At 36.1% G+C, this 12,684-nt stretch overlaps 2 protein-coding genes and 1 long non-coding RNA gene across 4 annotated transcripts; all 3 read left to right on the plus strand.

Moving 5' to 3' along the window:
• Positions 1-284: 284 nt before the first annotated feature.
• LOC141608592 (F-box/kelch-repeat protein At3g23880-like) lies at positions 285-1,169 on the plus strand. Its single transcript, XM_074427933.1, has one exon. It carries the CDS (start codon positions 285-287, stop codon positions 1,167-1,169), a length of 885 nt encoding a protein of 294 aa, XP_074284034.1.
• Positions 1,170-2,299: 1,130 nt separating this feature from the next.
• LOC141609378 (uncharacterized) lies at positions 2,300-3,225 on the plus strand. Of its 2 annotated transcripts, none has more exons than XR_012527391.1 (2): positions 2,300-2,880; positions 3,018-3,225. It is a non-coding gene; the product is annotated as an uncharacterized LOC141609378 (long non-coding RNA). The 2 variants fall into 2 exon arrangements; XR_012527392.1 differs by having other exon boundaries at positions 2,300-2,533.
• A 1,050-nt stretch (positions 3,226-4,275) lies between these two features.
• On the plus strand, positions 4,276-5,460 carry LOC141608593 (F-box/kelch-repeat protein At3g23880-like). Its single transcript, XM_074427934.1, has one exon. The coding sequence runs from the start codon at positions 4,276-4,278 to the stop codon at positions 5,458-5,460; it is 1,185 nt and encodes a 394-aa protein (XP_074284035.1).
• The last annotated feature ends 7,224 nt before the right edge of the window (positions 5,461-12,684 follow it).

The following is a 12,684-nucleotide window of genomic DNA, read 5'->3' on the forward strand; positions in this document are numbered from 1 at the left end:
CAAAGTAATGCTTGATCGCTTGGCAATCAACATGTAACCAACAAAAAAGAAAAGAAGAGAGAGAAGGTCAAAACAAGGATGAGAAAGATCCAATACAACAAATAGAATTAAGAGAAATGATATTAACAAGATTGCATATGAAATCCATTTTTCGATTCAAGTCCGTTTCCAAACTCTGGTATTCTACTCTCTCTTCTTCTCATTTCGCTTCTGCACATTTGAAATTTCCCAACCCTTTACCCATAGAATCCTTTCTCATTCGAAATGGCAACAAATTCCAAATTATGTCTTACAAAAATGTCGAAATTGACTTGGTCAACATGGAGGTTGACTTTGATGTAGGTGATGAGAAAATGGATTTGGTGGGCACTTGTAATGGGTTGGTTTGTTTAGGATCACATTCTGGTCGTTTGTCCATTGTATGGAATCCAATAACCCGTGAATTTCGAAAATACTTGGAAACTGAAATCTCCAACTCTTTCGGACCAAAATGTTTGGTCTATTGGGGATTTGGGTATGTTTCTACTGGTGATGACTACAAGATTGTTCGGTTATGTATGAATACGTCTAGTCATTCTTTGACAGTTCACGTCTACTCGATTAGGTTAGATACATGGAGAGTAATCAACAACGATGCTTATGATATCTCTAATATGAGCTATCCAATGTTGATACGTACATCAGGACTCTTCGTCAATGGGACATTATATTGGAGGTTGCCCGAGGCAATTTGTTCCTTCAATTTAGAGTCTGAGAAGCTCGATATATTCCCACCACACCTCGAGGTCATGATCAACACACCATTGTCATATGTTACGTTTAGTAACATGTTATTTGTCGTAAATGGGTGCTTATCTACGTATGGTCCATGCCGTAGAGGTAATGATCATATTTTTACTATTTTGAAAAGCCCGGAGGTTGTTGAACAAATCATTGTTCCTAAGGATGTAGCTGGGTTGATGCCTTATGCCGGAATTTTAATTGGATTCACCCGAAGTGACAAGATCTTTACACAATATTCAAGACGTCGTTTAGGGGTTATTGATCTAAGTTTACATCCTTTGAATCTCACACCATTGATGAAACTTGGAGGAAGGGGGGTAACTGAGGCTGTTAGTTATTGTACAAGTCTTATTTCACCTAAATCTCTGTCTTATAAGAATGTTTAAGTATATTGTTGGTCGCACACGTTGGTTGCTAAGTAGTGTTTTTCTTGTAGTGCCAACAATGAGGAATACGCACAAAACTTGTAATTGTCTATGTATGGTACATGTCTTAAGTAAGACCGTAAGAGGGTGAAACTATAGTCTCGAATCTGGATAGTCGGTACCATATTACCATCTAGAGTTGGCAATGGGTCATGTCGTACCGGCTCGGGTCTCGGCCCGTCGTGTCCAGATTAAAATTTTGGCTCGGTCCAGGCACGGTGAATCGTGCTAATGGGCCGTGTCGTGCCCCCCACTGTGGCCCGCCCTTGGCCCTGTCATAGTTGTGTTCGGGACGTCCATGGCCTATGGGCCGGCCCAATGACTTAATTTGTTTTTTTTTTTTTAAATGATTAAAGTAATGTGTTTATTGTGACGCTATGCAACATAAAGCTACAAAGTAAGTTACAAAGTACAACACTACTAAGAGCATGTACATTGAAGAGGATAGTTTGATCCTCTTATTTCCTCTCTTTCATTCTATATTTTTGACACATCATACCCTCTTTCATCTACCTCACTTTCCACTATCTTCTTCCTCTTCCTCTAATTTTGTCCACATCAAAGAGGATGCAAACTTCCTCTCCTCTTTTACCTTTAAAGTAAACCCACTACAATTTTTATCTCTTATTTGGCACAAGGGCCAAGGTAAGAACATCCTCTATAAATAGAGGAAGTCTTCCTCTTCCTCTTCAAAGAGGATGTTAAGAGGATATACCCACATTGAAGAGGACATCCTCTTAGATGAAAGAGAGTACTAAGAGGATGGTTCATCCTCTTCAATGTGGATGCTCTAATGTTTACAGTAGTAATTCGTATAATTCCCCAACATTACACATATCTAAGGCCGACTTTAGAGTCAGGTGGCCGTGCTTGCCGTGTTGTGCCTAGATCCGACTTTTTACCAAATATCGTGCCGTGGGCCGCCCACTGTACAGTGCTCAGGCCGGCCCACTACAGTACCCAAGACTGTGCCGGTCGGGCCGTGCTCGTCCCCTTCCTGGGCTGTCCGTTGTCAAATCCGTATATTATTAATCCAAACCCATATATATATATATTAAAATTAAAATAACAAAGCCCTAGCCGTACTTCATATCACTACGTCCCTTTCTCTCTCGATTCGTGTGCCGCCCTTCCCTATTCTTCTACCAGACAATGAGAGACAAAGTGCCAAATGATGTTAGTCGAAAAGGTAGACGAGGCCAAGTCAGATTTAGGTGAAGAGGGGAGAACCAAAGGTACCTCTCTGATGATTTAATAACTGAAGAAATACTTACAAGATTACCCATTAAATCCGTTCTTAGATTTAAGTCGGTTTCGAGACAATGGTACACTACTCTTTCTTCTCGTGAATTTATTATGAATGCCTACCTTATCAAATTCATCTATTCTCACCCTTATGCTCCTGGGATTTACACCTTGTTTATCAAATCTGGCAAGAATTACTACATTTTCTCTTATGAATATGATCAAATAATTACTCGTAATTCTGAAGATAATTTGGTACAAATTGAAGTCGACTTTGGCATTCACAACAATTATTATTGTTACCTTCAACTACTAGGATTCTTTAATGGGTTTATTGATATAGCTGTGTCGCCTTGGTCTAAATATTCCCTTGTATGGAACGTAGCTACCCGCAAAGTGCACAAATATGAAGACGACTACGAGGATGGTAATTTAAACACTGTTCAACCAAATTTCAATTTTGAAGCAATAAATAATGATGACAAATTATATTACGCTTCTCATAGTAGGAAACATGGTAGTATTTTTGTTACTTTAATTTGAATGTTATGACTACTTGTTCAGGTACGAGGTGGACCGCTTGGATTTCGGCCTATTTCGCATCAGATTTGCTATGACTTAATTTCGGTTTGGTTTATGGGTATAAGTTTATGAAAATTCTGGTAGGTAATCTTTCAATTTTGTCTTCCGTCAAAACCGGTGAGAACAAGAGTGATTTCAGAGACGAGGAACATATCGTCTTTGCGAAATATACTTGAGAATTATTTTTCAATCGCCTCGTCTGTGATTTGAAGAGTGTGGTTAATATTGTAAGATATGTTCCTCGCTTAGTTTCGCCTTTTCTTCAAATTTTGCTCCTTAACGAGTTAACGGTGGTTTATTCCCAATGAAGTTTAGAGGCTTTGGAACCCAAATATTCAGGTGTCATTTTTACCGTCTTTCATTAGTTCCTCTCTAAGCTTTACCTGAATTTATGGGCTTTCACGCGTGTATTCATTAATCATATCGGCTTGTAATTTTGTCTAGACTACTATTCAAACGTGCAATTACTTGGCTAGGACGATAATGAGACGAGACAGCTCACGAACAATTCGAGATCGGCTCGGTCAAAGCTCGGCTCGGGCTCGGGATCGGCTCTAGAGCTTAACGAGTCAAGCCGAGCATACGCTGACTCGACTCGAAAAGCTCTCGATCGGCTCGAACTTGTGTGATTAGATAATATATTGCTCATATGTTAAAAATATTCTATCATGATTATATATTTGTATCACACATACGTAATATCTCACCGATTTGCCAAATATTTTTATGTATAATCTTCGAGCCTTCTTATTGAAAATATCGGACTCGAGCTCTCATTAAAGCTAACAAGCTTGATAACGAACCCATTTTTTTCAAGCTCGGATAAGCTTGATATTGGCTCAAGCTCGAGTTTGCAAGGCCAATCTCGGGCTCGGCTCAGCTCGTTAACACCCCTAGGTTTGGCGAAGAAAATATTTGATCCTTCGAAATGCGGGATCAAAACCCTTGAGGGATCGCGTTCAAACCTCCTACGTGACGTGAATACGAGTTTACCTAATTATAGTAAGACTCTTAATAATAATCTTATTATATGTGGTGACCAAATTACTCCCAATCCTTAGTTTAGATAATACTCGTATATAGAAAATAGGAGATTAAAAAGGTTGGAGTATTTTTGTTAAATTTTTCATATATTAACAGAATGAATATATTAATTAACTTCACAATTCACATGAACAAACCCTAATTCTACAATTCACTTCACGGTCATTCTTTACAATTTACAATTAAATCTGAGAAAATGGAAAACATACACCCGCATACTTCTAAGAAGGAACAAGTGATTGGGCAACGAAGTTACCTCTCTGACGATTTGATATTTCAAGAAATTCTTACTAGATTACCCGTCAAATCGATTCTTCGATTTAAGTCAATTTCGAAACAATGGTATTCTACTCTTTCTTCTTCCAATTTCGTCAATGCTCACCTTATTAAATCCCCTTTTCTCACCCTTCACTCTCCCGTTAACACCTTGTTTATTATGGATCTTATGAATTTTTACGTTTTTTCTTACGATGATGATCAACTTTCTGGCAATCTTGAAGATAATTTGGTTAAACTCGACCCGAGGTTTTCGGTTGAAAACGATGATGGTCTTCAACTTACAGGATCCTGCAATGGGTTGGTTTGCTTAACCTCACTTACTCGTAATTACTTTATTTTATGGAATCCGGCTACCCGTGAGTTTCACAAGTATGCTTCAGATGAGTATTTAAAGCGTTTTAATAAAGCCACTACCTATTTCACAACTTCTGGATTTGGGTATGTATCATCTGTTGACGACTACAAATTTATTGGAATTTTGACAATACTTCAAGGGAACGTACAAACTACTATTGGTTGTATCTTCTCTTTGAGGGAAAATAGGTGGAGAAATATTGACTTAGGTCATAACCCTTATTTTCTTTTTGGACAAGGAGTGCTTGTTAGTGAAAAACTATATTGGCGTGCATATAGTAACCAAGCTGGTGGTTTACTAATTATTTTTGATTTAGCGGTTGAGAGGTTTGACATGATTAAGGTCGAACGGAATATGTCGGACTTCTTAGGAGTCATGGGAGGGTGTTTGGGCGAGTGCAAGTATAACAAAGGCGACAAGTTAATACATATATTGGAACCTCCTGCAGTGGTGAAATCTATAGGTATACCAAATGGGTTGACATTAGAAGTATTCTCTCAAATAATCGGATTTACGAAGACTGACAAGTATTTTGTGACTTTGCCATTCAATTACAAGGGAACGATAATATTCCCAAGTAGAATTTTGGGGACAGTTGACACGCGTGCTAGACCTATGCAATATAGAATAATTTTAGAGTTTAATGAGTACATTGAGATTGCAAGATATGTTCCAAGCCTTGTTATGCCATTTCGAATAGAGGAGCCGTCGGAGGATAGATGCAATAATTATTTCCCTGCTCCTTGACCGGGTTTACATTCGGTTTTATACTAAGGTTTTATCTTATCATCTACTTGCGCGAGGTCTCTTGTAAGATTGTTTAACCAAGATTTATCACCAGACTAAACATAGTATGCATCCTCTATGAATAACTGACTAAAATGTGTTCCAAGCTTAGTTTCGCCTTTGAGAATGGAGTATGTGCTATGATTAACTCATTGCCGGCTTGTTTAATTGCCTATATACGGAGTACTTTTTAAAAACAGATTTATAATTCAATGACGACTTGTCTAATCTAATATCATCGAGTCTTTGGAGTGACTTGTTATGTCAAATTATGTTTGATTTAGATTGAATCGGATTTCGTATACTATTTAAGGCACTCACATTGGATTTTCGATCGATATCAATTCGATATATATTTTCTATCATTTTTAGAGTTTAGTTCATTACTTGATCAGATATCAAGTGAAACTATAAAGGTGACAAGTTCATGCAAATATTAGAAAGCCCCTCAATACTTAAATCTATTTGTCTACCAAAGAAGCTCAGATTAGACATGTCCTCTCAATTCGTCGGGTTTACTAAGGCGGACAATTATTTTGTGACGGGGCCGTTATGTGATGACGAGGGTTGCTGGATTACAACACTAGGGCTAGTTGACATGGGTACCAAACATATGAAATACACAACACTTTTGAGGTTTAATATGGGGTTTAACATTTCAAGGTATTTTCCAAGCCTTGTTTCGCCTTTAACCTATGCGCACTAGACATAGAATAAGAACACAAAAAAAAAAAAGGAAAGAATTAATTTATATTTTTTTTATGGAAAATTGGAATATCTTATTACTTTTACTTTTCTTTACCATAAATACATTTATTTCTTTACTTTTTTTGTTTTCTTATCCTATATGTCTACGCCTAGTAGGTATAGGTTAGAGAAAAATTCTTGGGTCCTCCGGGAGGACAATAAATGCGTCCTCCTTAGCCAATAAGAGGCTTTATTTTCATTAAAAATTATATAAATGTAAAGGTAAATATAGGAAATACTAGAAATGCAAGCTTCTTATTGGCTAAGGAGGACGCATTTATTGTCCTCCCGGAGGACCCAAGTTAGAAAAACCCAATTAAAATCCCCTATTTACTAAAAGAATAGGCGAAACTCCAAATTTTTCCACCTAAGCATATTTCCTAAAATAAAATTTAGTTATTTTAGCATATTCTATAAGTATGGTGGGATATAATATACATAATCTTTCAGATTTATATATTTATGTCGTTTAGTATTTTACATTTTACACAAAATTATCTCCAATCTTTTTATGATATAAAAAGTAATTTTGTTTGTTTAAAGAATCATACGAAAAAAAATTCATTGATTTTCTATGATAAAAAGTTGAAGCTAAAAATATATTATCGAAAAAATTTTATAAAATAACACCATTAATCTCTCGGTAATAGGAAAAACTTTCATTATAATGCTCATTTAATGATTAATACGATTTTGACTTTGATTTTTCAAATCAAAATATAACGATGAGAAACGTAAAAAAGAAGTTAGTTAATTTAAATTTCATAAATATAATACACTAAAAAAAAAGTAAAACTCTATATATATACCGTGCATATATACACGGGAGCTAAACTAGTTTATATTATATAAATAAACCCTAGCACAACCTCAAGCAATACCTCCCTTCTGTTTTCACTTCATTGCTTCCCTTTACAGTTATTGACCAACAAACCTACCTTTCTGATGATTTGATTATTGAAGAAATTCTTACAAGATAACCCACAAATCGGTTCTTAGATTTAAGTCGGTTTCCAAATAATGGTATTCTACTCTTTCCTCTTCCGCTTTTGCTAATGCCCACCTTAAGAAATCCCCCTTTCCTCACCCTTCCGCTCCTGTTAACACCTTGTTTATCAAGAATTGTAACAATTATTACCTTTTTTCTTATGATGATGATCAAAGTTCGAGTAATTTTGAAGATAATTTGGTTAAACTAAACGTGGACTTTGGGGTCCTCGAGAATTATCATGCTAAACTTACGGGCTCCTGCAATGGATTAATTTGTTTAACTGTATATTCTAACCCGTACTCTTATGTTACTGATGATAAACACTTCATTATATGGAATCCGGCTACTCGAAAAGTGCAAAACTATGAGTCAGACATTTATTTAAATTGTCAACATGATACTATATCCCCTTTGGTAGCTCATGGATTCGGGTATGTATCCTCTGTTAATGACTATAAATATGTTCGAATTACGACACGATGGGTGAGTGCAAATGGTACTAGTATTGTTCATATCTTCTCTCTTAGGGAAAAACGGTGGAGAAAATTCGGATTTGATTTTAATAAGTTTAATCCTAATGGAAGAGCAAAGATTCGTTGATGAAAAATTGCACTGGGTTGCTTTTAGCATGTCAGAATTGCAAGATCCTTTTGTAATTGTTAGCTTTGATTTGAAGGACGAGCGATTTGACCTAATTCAGTTCAAGACGAACTGCCGCAATTCCTTATTAGGAGTCATAGGAGGGTGTTTGAGCAGGTTGTACCTTATTTGGACAAAGAAAGAAGTGGTAATGGAGATATTAGAATTAAATAAACAAGAGAAGTGTATTATTTTGCCAAAGGGGTTGTTTATAGACGCGTTCTCTCAAATGATCGGGTTTACGAGGACTGGCAACATCTTTGTGACAGTACCATTCCGGGTTTTCAACAACTGCCCATCATGGGATTCCCGGAGAACATTGTGTGTAGTTGACAGAAGTAGAAAACCCATGCAACACTCAATACTCATGACGTTCAATGGGAGTGTTGATATGGCAAAATATGTTCCAAGCCTTGCTTCGCCTTTTCCAGTTGAGGAGTTATCCGAGGCATAGAGATGGTACTTTGTGTCCAACCATAGAGATTGGAAAACAGATTGATTTTCAATGTCCACTAGTAGAAAAATGACATTAGGCAAGCATATAAGGCCACGGTCGTTGAAAATAACCGTAGCCGTTTATAAATGGCTACGGTTATGTTCCAACAACCGTAGCCATAAATGCAGATTAGGAAAAAAAACTACGGTTCTAGCATTAAACCGTAGCCAGATGACAAGAAAAGGCAACAGTTAATTAACTTAATTCTAAACCGATGCCATTAATACCCATTCCTCAAAATATACCTTACCCAGTTACCACCTAAACCCTCTCACTGTCTTTTTAATTCTGATGATTCCATCTGCCTCATCCTTCAACACCAAACTACCTCATTTTTACTCACCTCGACGCAGAACGCCGGTAGCCATATCGTCACCCACAACATCTCGTCATTTCCGACACTGACCTCGTGACCCACCTTGTTACTTCCGGCAGCACTTCGTCAGCTAGTTCACATGCAATTCTCAATCATGCTGGTATTTTATCAATCTGTTTCTTAAATTCTTTGCTTTTCCTCATTTGTTTTCAATTAATAACCGAATTTAGGTTTTTTTTTTGTCATCTAGTGTTTATGGATTGGATTTTTTTTTTTATTAGGGTACAATTAAGTATTAGGGTTAGGCCTTTCAATTAAACTTCAGTTCAATTGGGATATGGATCGTTTTAATCGATTTATTTGTGGGATGTATTCTAGCAATCCTTGGAGAAGGGAATTCTATAGATTTCCTTGTTATAGTGAAATTGAATTGATAAAATTTGAGAGGCGGACAAATGTTAAGGCTGGCCTGCGAGGTTAAGCACAGTGTTTATTTTTGATAAATAAACTAGGCATCTGACTTGGGTATATGTAGTGTTACATGTTCATCACAGAGTTTGAATACCATTGTTTTATGTTTGTGTTAATGAGAAAGTTATATAAATTGTTTAATAAGTAAAGAGTAACACCTCTGTACATTTTTTTGTTTAGGCTTTATTAATTCGTTTTTTTTTGTTCAGTTCAGCATTCTAATGAAATTTATAATGGAGATAAGCACGCAGATAACAATGTCATCAGTGTTACGTAACTGCTTGAAAAGTATTGTAGTCATATAGCCTTAGTTATTTTGCCTTAACTTTGTTTATGACATCAAGTGTCATGTGCTTCTCCACTGAAGGAGACTAACTACTAATGTGTATATCCTTTGTAATGGAATCATCAATTTCTAATCATAACTTAATTGACCATGGATGGATTTTTAATCACTTTAGGATATAGTAGTAAACTAGCAAACTGCCAAATGATTTCAAGAGTGTGTAGCTTTACTCCAGTTCTGCAAGATTGGGGTTTGTATAGTTTTATTATAATTTATAATCACCCGTTAGTCCTTTCGTGAATACAATACCCCCCAATTAATCTTAATTCTAATGCTATCTTGAATATACTCCTGAAATCTATTACTTTTGTTCTATTTCTTTGGCATCCTTTTCATTGTTCAAAACATTTTTTTTTTGCTTTTGATCAATTAATTTTGTGCTTGATGATGTTTTCGAAGGGGCTTGTATTGGTGATGGGAGATGGGAGTCCCTGCCGGTTTCAAGCTGAGCATCGAGCTAGCACCAGGTCTGGCGCTATTTCTCTAATGATATCGAGATTTGAGTACTCGATGGTTTATTGTTGGGCATATTTTTTTAATAATATTAGTTGCATCATGAATTAAAATCAGGAATTGCTTTGGTAGAACGTAATATCTCTGGCTGTGTGAATTTATTTAGTGTTGTGATGAAGACAATTTCGTAACTGGAGTTATATCTGTTATATATGATGGATTTCAAATAACTATGGACTGATCTTATATCTATTAGCATTGTCATATATGCTCAACCAAAGGTGGTTGTCTTACTTGTTCGATTGCTTGTCTTATGCAATGAAAAATTAATCTAAAACATATATGATTATATTGTTTCTATAAAGGTTTAATATAGTATTGTTGGTTTTATTGCAGGTGGATCTACTACTCAACTTTTGCGCAGAAATGCAGTTGTTTTTGGTTATGCTAGTCGGCCAGGATGATGGCAGCTTACTTGCTTTAAGAGCAGAGAAAATGATATCTTTTTGATGTGCTGCAAATGTGAGTATATTGATTTGCTTGTTTCAATATTTTATTTGAATGAGTTTTTATTAATAAACTCCAATACTCCATATGTTTGATATCATAGCAAGTTTGTATACATGGAGCATTCTAGATTTAGAGTTAATCAATATGATGCGTGCTCTTGTGGCCAGGAATACGAGACCAACCTAATGGACAGGCGGGTGCCTAGACTCAGATTATTCCTACCTATGGACAGCCAAGTATGCATGCCCAGTCCCAACTCGTTCCTCATATGAAAAGACGGTGGCACTGCCAAGTGGGTATGGACACCAGGCTCATGTGGTGATATCAATCCAGACTCAGTTGGACCCATCAAGTCAAGCCGGAAGTGGCCCCTACAGTAGTGCACCTGTTCCAGAAGCTGAGGCAGATGTGGGACAATGTGGTAATGATCACTTGACTCCTCAAGACGGGTGTTTTGCAGATGTCGTACCCAAGCCCCTATAGCACCAGGTGCTTTGATTTTCATGCAAACATGTGTTGGTAGTAACAGATTTCTCAACTTTTATTTGATATCGGTTTTGTATTAGATGTGTTATTTTGTTTAGCTTTGAGACTTAATGTTGATTTGTAATGACAATTCTAATATTCTATGTTTAAGATTGGTCTTGCAATTAATTATTATCTTAATAAAAACTTTACATTTAACAAAAATATTAATGGAATTTTTTTTTTTAAAATTTAATCGAGAAATGGCTACGGTTGTTATCTTAATAACCGTAGCCATAAGTCACTTTAGGCTACGGTTCCTATTAATAACCGTAGCCATAAGTCACTTTAGGCTACGGTTCCTATTAATAACCGTTGCCATAAGTTACTTATGGCTACGGTTCACAACCGTAGCCTTTTCTTCTCCACTTAAGGCTACCCCCTGATTTGCTACGGTTGTACAACCGTAGCCTTATGTCCATTTTAACCGTGGCCATATGTCATTTTTGTACTAGTGGTCGTTAGTTCTGCCTATTCTAATACGAAGTACGGAGTACTCCTTCCGTCCCAATTATTTGTTTGACTTTGATTAAAATGCCCCAAAGAATAAAAAAGCTAAAGTAAATGTGACCCTGTCACCACTTGTGTAAATCAAATACGTCCTAATGTTCTATGCCGGAAATTTGTACTCGAATGTCCGTATTTTCTGGTGAGAGCTGAGCTTTTAATCGTCTTAATGGTCTGTTTGGCAACCTAGATTTCATTTAGAAATCTGGATTTCGGGGGACCCCTTTATCGGAGCCCCCCCCCATCCCCCCCCCCCATTTCCAAATCCATATCCCTCTACACTATCTCCTCTACCTACCTACTAGTTGCTAACCCAAATTCACCATCTTCAAAGTTTGAAACAAATGAATTATGATGCCATTAATTTGAGATTAGAGTTCTTACGATTTTGCTCGCACTTCAAAAATCTCAAATTACGATTTTGCTCCAAAGCTCATACTCCAAAAGATTTTGATCATTGTAACTCGTTACTTACGATTTTGCTCGCACCAAATTACTCATAGAACAACAAATTGTTGGATGGTACTCAATGATTAAATGATCTGATGGTGTGTTTGGGAACCAAGATTGTATTCTCAAATTTAGATCTGGACCAATTTGCATGTTTGGCAAACCTATTGGATTTGGATTTCCAAATCCCTCCCAAATCCGAGTAAGGCTAAAATAAACCCATTTGAAATCCACTCCCTAACCCCCTCATTTCAAAATCTTTATTTCACTTTGCTAAATTGAAAATGAAGCATTTCAAATTAAATTCTTGTTGCCAAACACTCTCTGATGGTGTTTGTTGTTAACAATTGTAAGTTCTAGCTTTGAAGATTTAATTTTAGATGATGATGATAAAACTTATTAGTTATTCTTTCATGATATTTTTTTTTTCTAATTGTCTAAGTTGAATATTTTGTTTTATATATCTCGCTAAAAGATAAGTTTGGATCAATATTCACATCCCCTAAACAGGGGAATTAAATTGAAAATTTGAAAATTTTCCTTTGCCAAACAATGTAAATTGATTTTGGAAAAAAGATGTCTTTAAGTGATATTCGATTTGGAAAAAAAGATATCATCGCTTTAACTTATTACAAAAGTAATGGTTACTCAAACGTTTTTAACCTAATAAATTTTGACGGACTATATCTCCTGGTCACGAGTTTAAAAAGTTACGATTATTTTTTTTCCAAATT

The sequence above is a fragment of the Silene latifolia genome, chromosome 10 (assembly GCF_048544455.1).
Source record: "Silene latifolia isolate original U9 population chromosome 10, ASM4854445v1, whole genome shotgun sequence".
Classification (NCBI taxonomy): domain Eukaryota; kingdom Viridiplantae; phylum Streptophyta; class Magnoliopsida; order Caryophyllales; family Caryophyllaceae; genus Silene; species Silene latifolia.